General features: G+C 37.3%; 1 protein-coding gene across 2 annotated transcripts; it reads left to right on the top strand.

The window, feature by feature from the left end:
- Positions 1-7,163: 7,163 nt before the first annotated feature.
- On the top strand, positions 7,164-18,039 carry Dph1 (diphthamide biosynthesis 1). 2 transcript variants are annotated; one of them, XM_067789111.1, is made up of 3 exons: positions 7,164-8,258; positions 11,660-11,764; positions 16,184-18,039. In XM_067789111.1, exon 3 carries the CDS (start codon positions 16,188-16,190, stop codon positions 17,583-17,585), a length of 1,398 nt encoding a protein of 465 aa, XP_067645212.1. In that variant the 5' UTR covers positions 7,164-8,258; positions 11,660-11,764; positions 16,184-16,187; the 3' UTR covers positions 17,586-18,039. The 2 variants fall into 2 exon arrangements, with proteins under 2 accessions (XP_067645212.1, XP_067645211.1); XM_067789110.1 differs by lacking the exon at positions 11,660-11,764 and having other exon boundaries at positions 7,168-8,258.
- Positions 18,040-18,339: the final 300 nt, after the last annotated feature.

Below are 18,339 nucleotides of genomic sequence, written 5' to 3'. Positions count from 1 at the left end.
ATTGATGTGCCTACAGTAACGTAATTGTGCCGGAACAAAACGTGTATAATGGAACAGTTTTTCGCGGATAACTTTTAAACCGGTAAAAAAGTTAACTTCGGCTTGGATTCTTGATCTAGACAACACGTCTTTTGATACCTCACTCGAAAAAAAGGCCCAATTTTAGGGAGGGGACCTAAACTGCACAATTACCCTTTTTTCGACTTGCTGTGAAGGAAATTTCGCAAAGCACGGCTATTTTCCCACTATACAAGAAAAATACTTGCTAATATATTGCGACGAATATTAGTGACACTAAGTGATACTCACATCACTAGTTTGATGCTAAGTAAATGAAGCCACAACATCAATAAAGCAGGCAGTCACTTGTATCTACATAAACGAATCAATCATTATGTCTACATATATGTACGTACACACAGCGGAGAGAGATGCACAAACACGTGCATATATCTTACCTGAGATTCTCCCAAAAGTAGGAAATTATCTGTGGAAGTATCACTCACATATACACGCGCATATGAGAAGCTACAACGTCATCTACATCTGTAGTTATGTTATAGCTGCTAGTAAATTTTAGAAATAGAAGCGTCTAGAAGTATGCGAACGAGAAATCACAGAGTATAAAAGGAGGTAAAGCTGAGATTCAATATTCAGTTTGATTTAAGCACGCTATCCGTCGAGAAGTAGTAGTGTTATTTTGAAAGTAGTCTAATAAAGACCAATTCGAATTATCTCCCCAAAAAAGGCTCAATGTTATGCACTTCAACGCACGCAGCTTGAACTCTGAAAAAATGGAAGTCGTGAGAAAAACATTTGAATATTCATCTGTGGATATAATTTGTGTGTCGGAAACCTGGTTTCATTGTGATATGAGTGACTCGCTTTTTGATATTAATAGCTACACGCTCTATCGTAATGATAGAAAGAATAGAAAGGGTGGCGGTGTTGGTGTTGGTGTGTATTGCAAACAATATTTAAAAACTAAAGTAGTTTTTCGTTCATCCGGTACCAATTTTGAATTCTTGCTCATTGAACTGCCTTGCCCTACATATAAAACACTTGTATCCTGTGTTTATAGCCCCAGTAAATATTGCAATATTAGTGAATTGTTTAATGTCCTGTCCTCTTATGCTGTTGACTATGGTCATATTATTGTTTGTGGTGATTTCAATGTCAATTTGCTATGTAGTAACTTATGTACTTCGCGTCTTTTGGAGGAAGTCTCTAGTGTTGGTATATCGTTTGTAAATGCTAATGTTCCGACGAGGTATGGGAAAAACTATTGTCCAAGCCCTATTGATTATTTTATGGTATCTGACCGTAGTATTGTCTTAAAATTTGACAAATTGTCTTTTGTATCTGACCATGACATGCTTTTCTGCTGTTTCGATATCCACCCTGACCATAATGTAGTGAATCGTCCGTGCAGTTTCTTTGACTATAGCATGTTGAATGTTGACTGGCTGGTAGATGATATTTCCCAAATTAACCGGGCTGCATGTTGGGGTCTTTGCTCGGTTAATGAGAAGCTTATTTTTCTTAATGATAACATACTACAAACTTTTATAGCTCACGTTCCGATGCGCACGAGTGTCCGCAAGGCCCTTCTTCCCCATGGTTTAATAAAGTAGTCTTGAACGCAATCAGAAAGTGCAACAAATTGTATTCTGCCTGGAAGAGAGTACGCACGGTAGAGAAATTGAGGTTATTTAAAGCAGCCAGAAATGAATCCACTCTCGTCATCAAGCAGGCAAAACGTAAATATTTTTCAAAAAAGGTGGACCCTGCACTTCCATGCAGTGTTTTGTGGCGAAAGCTTAAGATACATGCTAGTCGCAATATTGAGTGCTCGCTTGAACCCGCCCTTATGAATGACGCATTTGTTAGCCGTGCCTCTCCCTCTCGCTCTCCCACCCCTCATCCGAGCTATTCGTGTCGTGTTAACTATGCTGGGCAAATGTTTGAGTTTAGTGCTGTGTCTGAATTGGATGTTGCTAAATCTGTGTTTAAAATACAATCTAATGCAGTTGGGGTGGATGGAATTCCTATTAAATTTATTAAAATTATTCTGCCTACTATCCTACCAACACTCACACATGTTATAAATCACATCTTTACCACATCCTGCTTTCCTGATGTGTGGAAAATTGCGACGGTGATTCCTGTTGCTAAATCTGTCTCTGCGTGCAGTTCTAATGATTTCCGTCCTATCAGTATTTTGCCCGCATTGTCCAAAGTAGTTGAGTCCATAATGTCTGAACAAATTTATAGCCGTTTAAATAACTCAAACTTGCTATCTCCATTTCAATCTGGCTTTAGAGCCAAACATAGTTGTGCTACCGCCATGGTTAAGATACTTGATGACATCCGCATACCATTTTACAGGAACCACCTTACTCTGCTTTGTCTACTTGACCTCTCTAAGGCATTCGATTCGGTAAACCATGCACTGCTGTGCGCTAAGCTTGTGAGATTCTATGGTTTTAGTGAATCCGCGGTACGTTTAACGAAGAGTTATCTGGAAGGGAAATCTCAGTGTGTGAAAGTAAGCTCGGTGACTTCTGATCTGCGTCCTCTTTCGGTTGGTGTTCCACAAGGCTCTATATTGGGTCCACTTTTGTTTAGTATGTTCGTCAACGATGTGTTCTCCGCGTGTTGCCATGTTCAAATGCATGCTTATGCAGATGATATACAATTGTACATGTCGCGGCCTCTTGATAAGATGGATGGACTGTGTGCTGATTTCAACGAAGACCTGTCATCTATCGAAGCATGGGCTTCGCATAATGGTCTTCGTCTGAACTGCGCCAAATCATATGTGCTTCCAATATGTAATAGACGACTGGACTACTCAGCCATTCCACCACTGTTTATAGGTCATGAGAGTGTTCGTTTTGTATCAAAAGTGACAAATCTTGGCTTTATCATAAATTCCGGCCTAACATGCACTGATCACGTACGTTCTGTTATACGTAAAGTTTATTATGTCTTGAGGAACTTGCGATATTCTTCTCCTACACTCCGGTTACTATTAGAAGAAAGCTAGCCATACAACTTATCATGCCGATTATCTGCTACCCGGAACTCATATATAGCAAGTGGATTCCCTATCTGCCAATAAAATTGAAGTGGTATTCAATAATGTCACATGATATGTATATGGCTTGTCAAGATATGAACACATCTCCGACTGGAAGTCTCGCCTCCTAGGATGCGAAATACTAGAGTATTTAAAAGCTAGAAATTGTATATTTCTTTTTCGTCTTATAACTGTGAAGCAGCCTAGTTACCTGTAAGAAAAACTAATTTTTCCTGGATCTTCCCACATAAAGGACCTTATTGTTCCTACCTAGTCTCTTCTTTCCTCTGCAAGACTATTTTTCGTCAATGCTATTCGAATTTGGAACTCTATTTCGGCATCTATTCGGACAAATCTAAACAAAGGCAACTTTAAGAAAATGTTATATTCGCATTTTCGTTGATTTTGTTTTTTAATTATTACTATTATAATTTTTCCGAAAGATTTGCTCTCTAATCTTATATGTACTACATTAAGTTATTATATTATAAGACAGTTAATTTACTGAATTTATATAACAATCTTACATGTATTATGCATTTCGTTTGATAGTTCTAAGAATCTGTGCATGATTTACCTGACAAATGTTAATACTTAGTTTTAAGCTCTTAATGAAACTTATACAATTCTGTCTATACCAAACTATTGTGCTATAAAAGATCATTTTTTCGATCTTGTTGCACTAATACACTGTTCTTTAAATAAATTGAATTGAATTGAATTGAGTTGAATTTATTCAACAGTTCGAACGTTAGCAGAAGGTTGCAAATAAGAGGAATTTCAGTAAATTCGTTACAAAATAATATCTCCTATTAATTTGTTAGAATCAAGTTTTTATAACCAAAACAAATATCAAATGCTTCTTAAGAGCCCATTACTAATACTTAAGCCCCCCATTACTGATACTTAGCATAGACTTGACTTGACTTGGCGTAAACTTGGCAACTTAGCCACGATTATACTCCACTTGGCGCATAAAATCTGTCATCATAATCAGCGTTGAAATTTATTTTTAAATAAATGTCAATTTGTATGACAAAATGTCAAAATGAAATGGAAACAAACAAATGGCATCTCAAAATGTAAACGTCACTTAGAACTTACATAGAAAATCAAAATTCAACAGACTTCTAAAGGCTCCATTACTGATACTTAGCATAGACTTGACTTGGCTTGCGAACTGTCACTTACAGTTCTGTTAAATGAACATTGCATGTTACTGATTACTCAAAACTTAGCAACACTTAACTTGACTTAGAAGTCTGTTGAATTTTGATTTTCTATGTAAGTTCTAAGTGACGTTTACATTTTGAGATGCCATTTGTTTGTTTCCATTTCATTTTGACATTTTGTCATACAAATTAACATTTATTTAAAAGTAAATTTCAACGCTGATTATGATGCCAGGTTGTATGCGCCAAGTGGAGTATAATCGTGGCTAAGTTGCCAAGTTTACGCCAAGTCAAGTCAAGTCTATGCTAAGTATCAGTAATGGGAGCTTTAGTCAAGTTAAGTTTTGAGTAATCAGTAACATGCAATGTTCATTTAACAGAACTGTAAGTGACAGTTCGCAAGCCAAGTCAAGTATATGCTAAGTATCAGTAATGGAGCCTTTAGTATAGACTTGACTTGACTTGGCGTAAACTTGGCAACTTAGCCGCGATTATTCTCCACTTAGTGCATACAATCTGGCATCATAATCAGCGTTGAAATTTATTTTTAAATACCCTGCAAAAATCGCGAGTACTCAATGCATGCATGTATGGAGTACTCGCTATGGACCAACCGAGTGCTCCAAAATTAACCACAATTCATACAAAAAATATGGTCCAATTAACATTGCGATGTCCTAGGGCTGGACCATATACTCCAGCTCCGCATTACATCAGAGTAATCCATGGAGTACTCACAGTCCAATAAACATCGTGTATTGATTACAATCGTTAAAAACGAGCAATGATCGGCTTACAATATCCCTGCAAAAATAGTTGGATCATGTGGTCCACTGGAGTACTTACCAGTATACTCCACTGTAATGCAGCAATGGACCAACTCATGTTTCTACACGAACATACACAGGACAGCGGAGACACAACCCTCTGATTGTCGTAGGGTATAACATATAGCTAAATCAGTTCCGATGAATTGTGGACACACATAGAATACATAGAATTAGTGTAGAGGGTGAAACAAAAACACATATTTCAGTTACATCTGAGTATAATGCGTATTGAAATTTAGTAGTACACATTTTATGCGCAGCAATTTCAGAGGTGTATTTAAAGTTTGACGCTTAGCAGTCCGTATAAAGTTTAAGCGTATATACGTTTACGTGTAAAAAAAACACAGCTATTATATTAGTTTCTTTATTCACTTATGCGTATGCGTATTATATTAGTTTCTTTATTCACGCAAATGCTAAATAACATAAGAATATTCGTAGTAAAAAATATATCATTTACTTTCATTTTAAATTAAATTCACTTCGATAATTCTTTCCGACACGATTCCTCTATAGTACTTTGGCATATGATCCTCTGTGGGTGCTCCATGGAGTACTACAGTGAAAGTACTTTGGAAAGTACTCACACGTATGTACTCTATGGAATACTCACAAGCAAAGCGAATGTGGGATCACCTACTCCTCTCCTAGGACTTCGCAATGTTAATTGGAGCACATTTTTTTTATGAATACAGATTAGTTTTGGAACACTCCTATACTCCTAAAGGAGTATTCCTTATATTATTTATGGAGTACTCGCGTTTTAAGTAAAGTACTTTCACTGTAGTACTGCATGGAGCACCCACAGAGGATCATATGCCAAAGTACGCCTACGCGAGCTTTAAATATCTGTAATTTTGGTGGTTGGTTTTTTAACTATATGTATGTCTGTCTTCGGGTGTAGGTAGGTGGTAGGTTTTGTTATAGTATTGTAACGAATTTACTTGCAAATCCTCTTATTTGCAATCCTCCGCTAAGTTCGAATCACTGAACAATGGAAAAATGGCCTTTATTAAAGTACTTCACTTATACTTTGCTACTCGCTGGCTTAATAACCAAACTGATTGATAACTCAAATGAAACTCTACTATTGGCCGCCAGATCGCGTGCTTAATCAAACTGATTGATAGCTCAACTCAAACTGAATTCCAGCGCCTCTACATTTGTTGCCTTTTATACTCTCAGATTTCAACGTTCGCATCTTCTAGGCGCTTCCAGAATCTACTAGTCCATCAGCTCTCAAACTTCTCAGCTGTAACTACAATTGCACGATTTATAGCTTCTCCCATTGCATACTTTCAGGAGTATCTCAGATATATGCATGTATTTATGCATTGATTCTCCGCTGCTCGTATACGTACATGGCACATATGTGTAGACGCAATTATTGATTCGTTTATGTAGATACATAATGATTGAATTATTGATGTGAATTCACGTCACTGCTTAGCATCGGCCTAGAGATGGCAGCGCCCCTTAGTTTTGCTAATATTCGTAACAGTATTATATTTTTGATTTTAGCTGTGTTGATCGGAGACCAATACATTCCGACAGCTTAAAATACAAATATAATTGAAAAATATAAGTTCCAAATTTTGTTGCCTTAAGCTGGGAGCCCTGGAGGATTGGAAACGCGTCCTTTCCAACCTTCCTTAAATGACTGGCTCCCAGACTCGTCCGTTTGTTACGCCAGTAAATATGCTGATCGGAATCACATGGCATTCCAAAAGCATATTCAATAGAAATAAATGATATAATAATGAATTGTACTTAGTAGTTTAAGTTTTAGGCCTAAACAGCCGTAATAATAAATAAGTTAAATTAAATTAAATTAAATGTCGTATATATGTTTAATAGTAACCGTGCAAAATGGGAATTAAAACGATTTGGTTTTCAAATGGAATATTTCTCTATAGTATGTATACATAAAACCAGTTGCGCGATTGCATTTTATCAGAGTTACCCTAGTAAATTTTATTATCAGTTATTTGTATGCAATATTTTACTTTTGGAAACTCTGTTCGATCGTCATCGTGTCGTGATCACGGTCGGTTAAACACGAGCAATGATCGGCTGATGGTGGTCTGCAAACGCATTGCAAAGGAGTATTGTTAGAGTACTCCAACATGAAAAAAAAGGAACACGTAATCCAACAATTTTTGCAGGGAATCTTTCATGTTGGGCTTATCATGCTGCTGGGTATAGTGGTTTTTCGATTCCCTATGCAGCACTGATATCTTCTTATCAGCGACAGTTTGTTTTGACAAGTCATTTCGCCAGTAATCTGCTTCCCAAAAAAAATTTTTACGTATTTTAATTATCTCAAAATATTTTATTGAAAGTTGATAGAAAATCAAAGCATAATTAGTTTGCTGCGTATTTTCATGAATATGTTTGTGTAGTGCATTAATACATACATCCATCTGATGTTACAAGTTGATTGCTCGCTGTTCAACACATTCAGGTGCCTACGTGACTCGTGAACATGTGCCAATGGTGGACAAACCTCAATTTGCAACAACACCAGGCAACATAGCAATAACAAAAGAAAACACAACGAAGGTAAACAATCAAAAATACACCACCAAAACCAGCCAAAGAAAAATAAAACGACGTACAACCAAAATCAATCGCAACAGCAAAGCAAACCTAACCAGACGGTTTAATTTTATATCTAGCAATTAAAGAAATTTTTATATACGTTTGCTGGTGAAGGTTGAATGGATTTGAGTTATTTTTATTAAAATGTCATAAAAGAATTGTTAACACTTTTTTTGAAATACAAGCAATCTGCTGTTTAAGTTGGTTCAGTTGTGAGAAGCAGCAATCAACGGCTCGCGAATGTTATTTTAATTAAATAAATATTAAATCAATCATTTAACGGTTTAAACAAACGAAAATTAAGTAAAGTGTATCGTCCATTTGAGAAATGTTTGCATTTATGCATAAAACCAAAGTCCACAAAATCGTATAGAGGTCAAGAAGAGTTCACTACAAAATAGCTTGTTGCGAAAATTGCATCAGAAATAAATACATATATATGCAGAGAAATATATATTTATTTCTATGTGCATAGAAATTAACTTAAAAACAGACTAGCCTATCGTGATTTACTGCAAGCCAAACAAGAGCTTGTACCTACATATTAAGCAGCACAAAGGCCCCATCTTCCAGGTAAGTTTTTCTCCAAAAAATGCTTGACATAATTTTAACTAAAACAACATTTTTACAAACATTTATAAGTAGGTATGCATGCGTGTACATAAATAAATATATGTATACTTATTTATTTCTTTCAAACTTCATGTCTCACCACTCACTTGAAAAATTATTTAGTAATAGTGCAGTTTACGGTACCCACCGAAATTTGGGACAAAATTTTTGAGTGAGGTATCAAAAGGCGCGTATTCACGTCTAGATCAAGAATCCGAAAGCGGAAGTTAACTTTTTTTGGTAATAGTGCCGTTTACGGTACTCACCGAAATTTGGGCCAAAATTTTCGAGTGGGGTATCAAAAGACGCGTATTCACGTCTAGATCAAGAATCCGAGAGCGGAAGTTAACTTTTCACATTCAAAAGATGTTAACGAAAAACCGAAAAAAGACCCGCGGGTCCCTCCGAAACCGGGGGTGGGATCCATATTATTTTTGCGCAGAACACCTTTCTGCGTTGGCGGCCTTCGGCCGCGCTTATAAAAAATAACCCTGGGCTACGCCATGCCAAGTCCGGGTGTGTGGTATAACCGTGGCTACCGCCATGTTGATGCACAATTTTTTTTGTGGGTACAAACACAACAACAACCACATGAAAATCGCCAACTTCAACTGCAAATATCTTCGGACAGAGATAACATTTTTCTTTTCCGCCTTCGGATTATTGTTCTCGAGATCACAACTCGTCTTTTGATACCTCACTCGAAAATCTTGGCCCAACTTTAGGGTGGGTACCGTAAACTGCACTACTACCAATTATTTATATTTTGAAGGCTGTAATATAACTTAAAAATATTTATGGGTGTACGAGTTGAATATCCTAATGTATGTAAGCCGAGCCCCTTTTTTATTAAACTGTGCCGGCTGATTTACATTTTGAGTAGTTACTTACAGATGCGCTGTATACATTAATGTTATTGTCAGTTTTGTACCTGCAGTTTAAGTCTGGATATATATGTACCTACTTCTTTGTCATGTATTTAGAAGTTTAGTATACTATCATCACGTAGGCCACATGGTTCCTGAGCATTTTCCACCGAGGGTATTGTGTTGGGTATGCACTTTGTGTTGGGTATGCCCTTTGTACATATCGAGTCCTTCCCGCAATTTAAGTGTAACCAAAAAAAGTAAATTTTACAGTAGAAGGCTTTTTGTAATTATCTTCTGACAAAAAATAGCTACTATCATGAAATTTGGTATGTGTATAAAATATTTCTTTAGCCTACAATTAAGACTTCGGTTTTTGACCACACTGTACCGAAAGTCCTGTTATCTGTACTTGCGTGGTTTTTTGCTGTCATGCTGGCTCACTTTCCAAACACTCTTTTGCTGGTTACCTTAAATTTTAAGTTATTCAATTATATTTTTGAGATTACATAGGGGCACATTAAAGGCGTATTTATTGTAATTTTTTAGTACATACATACATTTGAAATTAAGGGAAACTTATACAATTCCAAATTTGAAGCACAATATATTAAACATTATTGTTGTAAACAAAATAATTCAGTCATCTCCGTCTGTCTCAGGCAATGTATATTTTATTTTTTCCAGTATGGGATAAGCTAATATATTCATAGTAAAATTGTTTTGGTATGAAATTCTTTTCGCAAAGAGCTTTTAGGTCGTTATATTTGCAAGATAAAATGTGTAAGAAGTGATTAAAGTAACAGGACCCTTACTAAGTATGAGAGAATTTCGTCTTGACCGCACAATTGTACTGAGATCGTATACCTTTTTTCGCTGTCGTCAAAATAACCATAGTGTAGTTTAACCAATGGAGAATTTTTTTTCGAAAATAGCGCAGCGCTAAGACGTAAATGATATTTTAACTAAAGCTGGAATCAAAGCTTGAGAAAAGTGTTCCAATCTTTAAAATCCGAAATATGAATTGAAAGCACGTATAATTTTCTGGTATAGTTCTTGCGTTCGAAATAATTGTATACGATTCACTTCGAGCCCGAACATTTCTATCGTGAATAAAAGACTCAATAGTGATATGTATGGAGTCCACGGGCATCATGGTATGCCCAGGCAACAGGTAAGTTAATTTAATGTGTTTTATGTTAGCAGCCTTCTCTAAGAAATATATTATCATTGCATAGCTCTGTTCCTGTTCTGCCCAACACAACTCTCACAACTACGTTTTCCATCCGATTCACCCCATAAAAAGCAATAACCGTTTCTTGTACCATTTTCGTAAACGCTTTCATTATAAAAAGCACATTTTCTTGAATAGAAAAGGTTTATGCCTTTTCCGTGTGGTGTATTCAATACTTTCTGAAAGTCGAAGCTGGCGCAGATATATGTCCCATTCTCTTTGCTTTTTCTTTGGTCCTGTGCATTTTATGTTCCTCAGTTTGTTGTAAAAGGTTTTGTGCTTCTCTGTCCGAATTCTTATACTTTGCAAAAATAATACATGTGTCCTTTTTTGGCAAATGGAAGCCTATATGGTATTCATTTTTGAAAATGGTACGAAAAACTCTTAGGGATAACTTAGCTTTCTCCTGATTTGTATTTATCTAGTGCTGCGTGTAACACCTATACAAAGTTGGCACGTTTCGAAAGTACTGTGGAAGATATAACTTAGTACTATTGTTCCTACAATAGTGGGAAGGAACTGCTGGTAGGTGTTCAATGAATGATTTCAAAGGAGCCACATTTATTTCGCCAGACTAATTATGGGGAGGAGGTCTTTTTTGGTTAGGCAGGAGGTATTTGAAGAGTTATGTTTTTTTCTAACACATATTAACGTGGTTTGGGAAATATTAAGTGTTTTCAGTAAAAACTGCTGACAAACTTTAAAACGCTTTTCGTTATAGGTAATGAAATATGCATAACTCCACTGTTTTTAGGCTATCTGATGTTTTTTTTGAACGCATTTCCTGGTCATGCACGATAGAAGCCAATCTCTTTGTCGTATCTTGTTTCTAAGCCCCAAAAGTGTTCATTTAGCACCAACCGATCTTGCTCACTAAGCATTTCACAACACTTGTTTCCACACTTTTTACCTCGGCAGGGACTTGATTTCACTTCATACAGCTTTCGTTTTTTACACCGAAGTCTTTTAGGAAGTTTTCGTTTCTTCTTGTACCCTCTTGTTCCAACGCATATCTCGTTTTCCAATTCCCCAGAATATGTCTTTTCAGACTCAGTATCGCTATATGGCACCAGTGAGTTATTCTTGATCCTTCATTGGTATAAAAACCCATTTTTGTTATTTTATTTTAAAGATAATATAAAATAATTTATCACCTTATTTTTAAAAGGTCCATATTAAAATAATAAAACAATTTTATTGGATTTCACGACCTTAAGCAGAAATGATTTGTATCAAACTAAAATATATATTTTCGTTTTCAGCCATATTTTTTTATTTTTGCAAAATGGTTTGGGAACAATATAAATATACGCGATAAAAGTGAAAATATACATTACTCGTAAGATAGCACAGGGAACACTTTTGAGGTAAGTAGCAATTTGCGGTCACAAAAAAAGTAAACAAACCTCAAAATTCACTTACACTAAAATTACTTTTTGATTTAGCTTGATAACGGTACTATTCTCTATTATAACAATTAGTGAGATGATTCAAAACATACAAAACTATCGGTTTTCAGCAAAAAACTAATATCTGTATTTTTGTTGGTTACACTTAAATTGCGGAAAGGGCTCGATATGTATGCACATACGTGCTGCCAGCAGTGACAACCGAAAAAGCAATTTATGAATTTGTTTTTTATAGGCACTTAACATTAGGATGCCTTCTAAAAATTTACAAGTTTTCAATAATCTTTGTACAGTGGAAAACGAAACTAGAGCACTAAAATTTCCTTCAGAAAATTTTTTTCAAAGCACTCGGAGAACATACACCTACAAGTTGTTTAAATTTTCAAATAATAAAAACAGAATGTTGTTCTTGTAGCGATAAGGTTGCTCCCCGAAGGCTTTGGGGAGTGTTATCGAAGTGATGGTCCTTTGCCGGATACAGATCCGGTACGCTCCGGTAACACAGCACCATTAATGTGATAGCCCGACCATCTCGGGAACGATTTATGTGGCAGCATTAAACCTTCAGGCCACCTCTCCCTCCCCACCCAAGCTCCAAGAGGAGCTTGACGTCGCCAGAGCCTCGCCTGTAAGTGAAACAGGTTCCGCCGCGGATACGTGATGTTGAAAATTGGGTTTGGAGAAGCTATATATTGCGCTGGCAACCTGAAGGATTGCGCTACACAGCACCTTGAATGTGGTATTTTAGTCACCTCTTACGACAGGCATACCTACCGCTGTTATATTCTGACACCTGAGAGCATCAAAGTCACTTGTACTACTAAAAATAGGGGACAGTAGGCTCATGATGGGTATTAAGACAGGGTACTGCCTTCTGGCGTCACATGATTTTAAATTAGGCCTCGTCAATGATAGCAGTGTGCTCGTGTCCAACGCTCGTCAGACTACGACTTCAGTTATTAGATTTAGAAGCAGCAAGTAGTATAGGTGCTAGAATACTTCTAGTTTCTAGGGTATTTCAATTGAATCGAAAACAAACTTCTAGTTACACTTGGCACACATTCAGGCTACTTTAGGTTCTCAGGGACGGTCCAGCTCAACCTTACCTAAGATTAAAAGGCATAAATTCACTTTCTAAAAAATTAAAATTAGAAAAAATGTCTCACCATAGTGACAGCACTTTATTATATGCAAAATTCAAAAAAAAAAAAATCGAGAAAACTTAGAGTTGGGAAGAACATTAACAATCCCGAATGAAACGTCAAGATTACCAAATAGTATACCTGAATCTATGAGCTGTGTACTTTATAAAGTAAAGGGGAAAGTAAGGAATACATTTTATTTTGAACCAAACGACACAATTTTTTTGTGATTTCTAATTCGGTTTTTGGATTTTAAAATAAATTCTGGTTAACAGCCCTGTTGTTTAGCAGGTACATGTCAAAAAATGGAGAGCTAATAAAATTACCTAACATCTAAAGCTTATAAAAATAGAAAGGATAGAAAGGCGGAAAATCATTGTTATAAGGCTCCAAGTGCATTTAATGACTATTCTATGTATTAAAGCTTTTATATGTATGAACTTACTAAACGGAAGCTTACTTTGGCATTGGCCACCGTGGTGTGATGGTAGCGTGCTCCGCCTACCACACCGTATGCCCTGGGTTCACACCCCGGGCAAAGCAACATCAAAATTTTAGAAATAAGGTTTTTCAATTAGAAGAAAATTTTTTTAACGGGGTCGCCCCTCGGCAGTGTTTGGCAAGCGCTCCGGGTGTATTTCTGCCATGAAAAGCTCTCAGTGAAAACTCATCTGCCTTGCAGATGCCGTTCGGAGTCGGCATAAAACATGTAGGTCCCGTCCGGACAATTTGTAGGGAAAAGCAAGAGGAGCACGACGCAAATTGGAAGAGAAGCTCGGCCTTAGATCTCTTCGGAGGTTATCGCGCCTTACATTTATTTTATTTTTTTATACCAATATCATATAGAACAAGGCACACAAATTAATATGATCCAATCCACTCATTAGGCGGTCTCAATATACGTTTTGTTAGTATGGTTCCAAATTAGAGCGCACCTACATATGTACTTACACGTTGTTTCATATGATTCATATACTGTGGTTATCTTTTCCAGTAAGCTGATTACAATAAAACATACATAAAACCAGTTTTCTGCAACTACGCAAGCGCCTTTGAATGTCCATCATATTTACAAATTTAAGAAGGCGCGCATACCTACCTATCAAAGTTATTGCGAAACTTCTAAGAACACTAGGCTATATAATAATTAAAGAAAATAGCAATTGCTTTTTCTAAACATTTTTTCTTCGCATGTAAAATTTCTGAAATCTTAAGAACCTATTTTTTTTTAACTCAATGTTTATTAAATTGTAAATATTAATAAACAAACCACTAAGATTTCATACAGTTATAGTACGAAGATGTTTTTTAAAACGGATTTTCAAAAATAAATCCCACCTTAGAACAGTAGTTAAGCGATAGACTTATCAAAAGCTTTTGATACAGCAATTCACGGCACCTTACTGCAAGCCTTGGAAGGATCCACCCTTCCTTCCGGATTCAAAATATGGACTGTAAGTTATCTGCCTAGATGGCAGGCATTCCCCCCGCGTTAGTAGGCTTAGAATATACCCGCGAAAGGTATACATGTCGTAAGAGGCGACTAAAATACCAAATTGTGTAGCGCAACCCTTTCAATGTGTGGCCAGCGGAAAATAGTGGGAGGGTGGTATGGCTTTGAAGATTTCATGTGGTCAAACTAAACCGTTCGCGAGATGTTCGGGTTGGTGCCTTAATGGTGCTTGTTACTGGAACGTACCATATCTGCAACAACAACAGGCAGGCATCGGTGCAATTCAGGAACGTGACACCTAATCCCATAATAATAAAACAAGGACTGCCATAGGATGGTGTTCTGGCTCCGCTTTTGTTTAACCTCTATATGCCAAAGCTACTTTCGCCATCTGCAGGAGCTACCTTTGTATTCTGCGTCGATGCCTCGACTATCTACCTAGTCTCTCCAGTTTCTTCGCCTCGTGAAACCTGACATTGTCACCGACCAGATCCTCGGTGAACTTATTTACAACGTGGCCAGCACATATTTCGACCATATTGAGCATCAGCGGGTTAGGGGATCAGAATATACCCGCGGTAGGTATGCCTGTCGTAAGAGGCGACTAAAATACCAGATTCAAAGGGCGCTTCTCCAAACCCAATTGTCAACCTCACCTATCCGCGGCGAATCCTGTTTCACTAACAGACGAGGCTCTGGCGACCCCAAGCTCCTCATGGAACTTGGGGGTATGGAGGGAGGGAATGGCCTGAAGGTTCAATGTGGCCACATAAATCGTTCCCGAGATGGTCGGGCTAGCACCTTAATGGTGCTATGGTACCGGAGCGTACCGGATTTGTATCCGGCAAAGGACCATCACATCGATAACACTCCCCAAAGCCTTCGGGGAGCAACCTTATCGCTACAACAACAACAACAACAACCATATTGAGCATCCTCGTCGATAGCATTACGCTACCGACTGTCTTGCATCTAAAAATACTGAGTGTTACGTTCGATCAGGATCTACATTTTGGCGAGCATGCATTTGCCATTTTACGATAAAATTCAGACGCGTAAACAAATTCTCAAATCGCTTTCCGGCAGCATTTGTGGGAAAGATAAAGAAAAGCTCATTACCACCAGAGATGGGGCTGGTACATTAATGTACCAGCCTTGATTGGAAATCAAAAAATATCTATATCCGGCAAAGAACCATCAACATTGATACACTCCTCAAAGCCTTCGGGGAGGGTCTTTAAGCCGTATGAAGCCAAAAAACACAAGCAGGTCCTCAGTGAACTCCACAAACAGGCGTCGGACCTTTATGCCAGGAATTGCCCGGTGAATCCAGTACTCAAAGAACAGTACCCAAAACTAGCGGAAGAGGAACGCATACTCCCCACGGAAACATGTATTTGTATTTGTATTTGCATTTTTTACATGAGTCACTCTAGCTCAACTTCGATCTGGATATTGTAACATGTTAAACTCTTACCTACCCAGAATCAACCCCGACATACAAAATGTATGCCCCGATTGCAATGTGTCCCCACATGACACCAACCATATCGGTTATTAACCGGATCTTCATGAATCCGGATATCCGGATAGTTTCACAACGGAATATTAACCGGATATCCATGCCGTCCGAATTGTATCCGTGTCAACGGATATCCGTATGGATATCCAGATATTCGAATATGTGGATAGTCCCAGCCCTACTACATACTTCATACATAAATATATATTTATTGGAAGCCTATTAACAATATATATTCGTTTGTTTTTTCTTCTTTTCAGCCCAATGTTGGACGTAATACAACCTGTCAACATGGACTTAGCTTCCAAAGCTCCGGCCTCTAACGCACTAACAACCAACAATGAAATTGTTGTGATACGTGCCAAACCAAAGAAAGTGTTCAAGCCAAAAGCTCGCATTAATCGTATCCCACAATCATTACTTGATGATCCGGTGCTGCAGAAAGCAATCGATCGTCTACCTTCCAACTATAATTTTGAGCTGCACAAAACCATTTGGCGTATACGCGATATGAAAGCCAAACGTGTAGCTTTACAACTACCTGAAGGTTTACTTATGTACTCTATGATAATTAGCGATATAATTGAACGTTTCACCGATGCCGATACTGTGATTATGGGTGATGTTACTTACGGTGCTTGCTGTGTGGATGATTATACAGCAAAGGCTTTGGGTGCCGATCTCTTAGTGCATTATGGACACAGCTGTCTCATACCAGTTGATCAAACGAGCGATATTAAAGTATTATATATTTTCGTTGATATCAAAATCGATCCACTGCATTTTATTGATTCGGTAAAATTAAATTTCAAACCAACTGAAGGCCAAATAGCGCTAGTGAGTACAATACAATTTGTGACCACTTTACAAGCAGCATCGTCAGAGCTGAAGGCAGCTGGATATGATGTTATTGTACCACAAGCAAAGCCACTGAGTCCCGGAGAGATACTAGGTTGCACATCGCCCGAGTTGCCAGCTACAACAAAAACATTAATTTATCTCGGCGATGGACGATTTCACTTGGAATCTGCCATGATTGCAAATCCGAAATTGAAAGCGTATAAATACGACCCATATGATAAGAAATTCACCATAGAAGAGTATGATCATCGCGCAATGCAGTCCATACGATATCGCGAAATCGAACGTGCCCGAGCAGCGAAGAAATTTGGTATTATTGTTGGTACGTTGGGTCGTCAAGGTAGTAGTCGGGTACATCGTTTCCTTGAAAAACGTTTACAATTCAAAGGTTATGCCACAACGACGATTTTGCTCTCAGAGATCTTTCCACAAAAATTGGCTCTCTTCAAAGATATCGACGCATTCGTGCAGATCGCATGTCCCCGCCTTTCCATCGATTGGGGTTCAGCATTTGACAAGCCCTTATTGAATCCATATGAATTGTCGGTTGTTTTGGATGATGTCGAGTTTACACCACACAATAATCCACCCAAAAATACTGCATATCCAATGGATTTCTATGCCAATGGAAGTCTTGGACCATGGACGCCTAACTTCAAACCACCAGCTGTAGGTGAATGCGATAATAAACCATCGGAAGCGTGTTGTGGTCGTTGTGTGCGCGCTGAATTGGAAAAAGATGATAGTGATGCTGCGCTCTTGGCAACAATAGAAGATATTTTAGATTTCAAAAAGGGATAAACTAATTAACAAATATGGTATCTTACTTATAAAAGATAAATATTAGACTTAGTTTTAGTTAGTTTTTTAGCAGAGTGTTGTATGAGATTAAAGGCACATGTGTTTATAGTTTCCTTTAAATTTTAAGGGATGCGAAGATGAATAAAATGTCGTTGATTAAAATTTAACTTAACTTAATTGCATACAAATACTTCTTTTGTAAGTTATTTTAATTTATAGATTGCATTAATTACATAATATTTGCATTTGCCTAAATACTAGAACATTCAAGTTTGTAATCAGCGGTAATACTTGTGTGCATATGTAAATATCGTTTTATTTAGTTTGATTCATTTATTTAATGATTGGTTATTTTTTTACATTTAAAAAAATATGAAATAAAATTATTTATAACGAAAAAATTATATACCCAACGTAATATCATGCCGAATAAAAAAATTTAATTTAAAATTTATTTGCATTGCTTTAATTCTCTTTAGAATAGTAATTGAAGACCCTGGCAAAGTGCATATAGTTGTTGTTGTTGTAGCAGTGCATAGCCCCTTCCAATAGGTGCAGCCGATCACAAATTGTCAGCAATATGCTGTAACAGGGGTGGACCAGAGTGAGAGGGGGTTTAGGGGCGTTGATACCACTTTGCAATTGAAGAGATGGCTGACAAAGAGGGATTTAAATATCTACCGATTGTCTTCAACTTGTCCTTGTCCACCCCGAAAAATGGAAAATGGAAAGGGTGGATCCGCTAATAAAACCT

This window comes from Eurosta solidaginis, chromosome 5, assembly GCF_040869045.1.
Source record: "Eurosta solidaginis isolate ZX-2024a chromosome 5, ASM4086904v1, whole genome shotgun sequence".
NCBI classification, from domain to species: domain Eukaryota; kingdom Metazoa; phylum Arthropoda; class Insecta; order Diptera; family Tephritidae; genus Eurosta; species Eurosta solidaginis.
Note: the sequence above shows the minus strand (reverse complement) of the source record. Positions and strands in the feature narration are given on the sequence as shown.

Excerpts from the sequence above, each read along its gene's own strand:
- Dph1 (XM_067789111.1), top strand. The coding sequence starts at position 16,188 with ATGTTGGACGTAATACAACCTGTCAACATGGACTTAGCTTCCAAAGCT.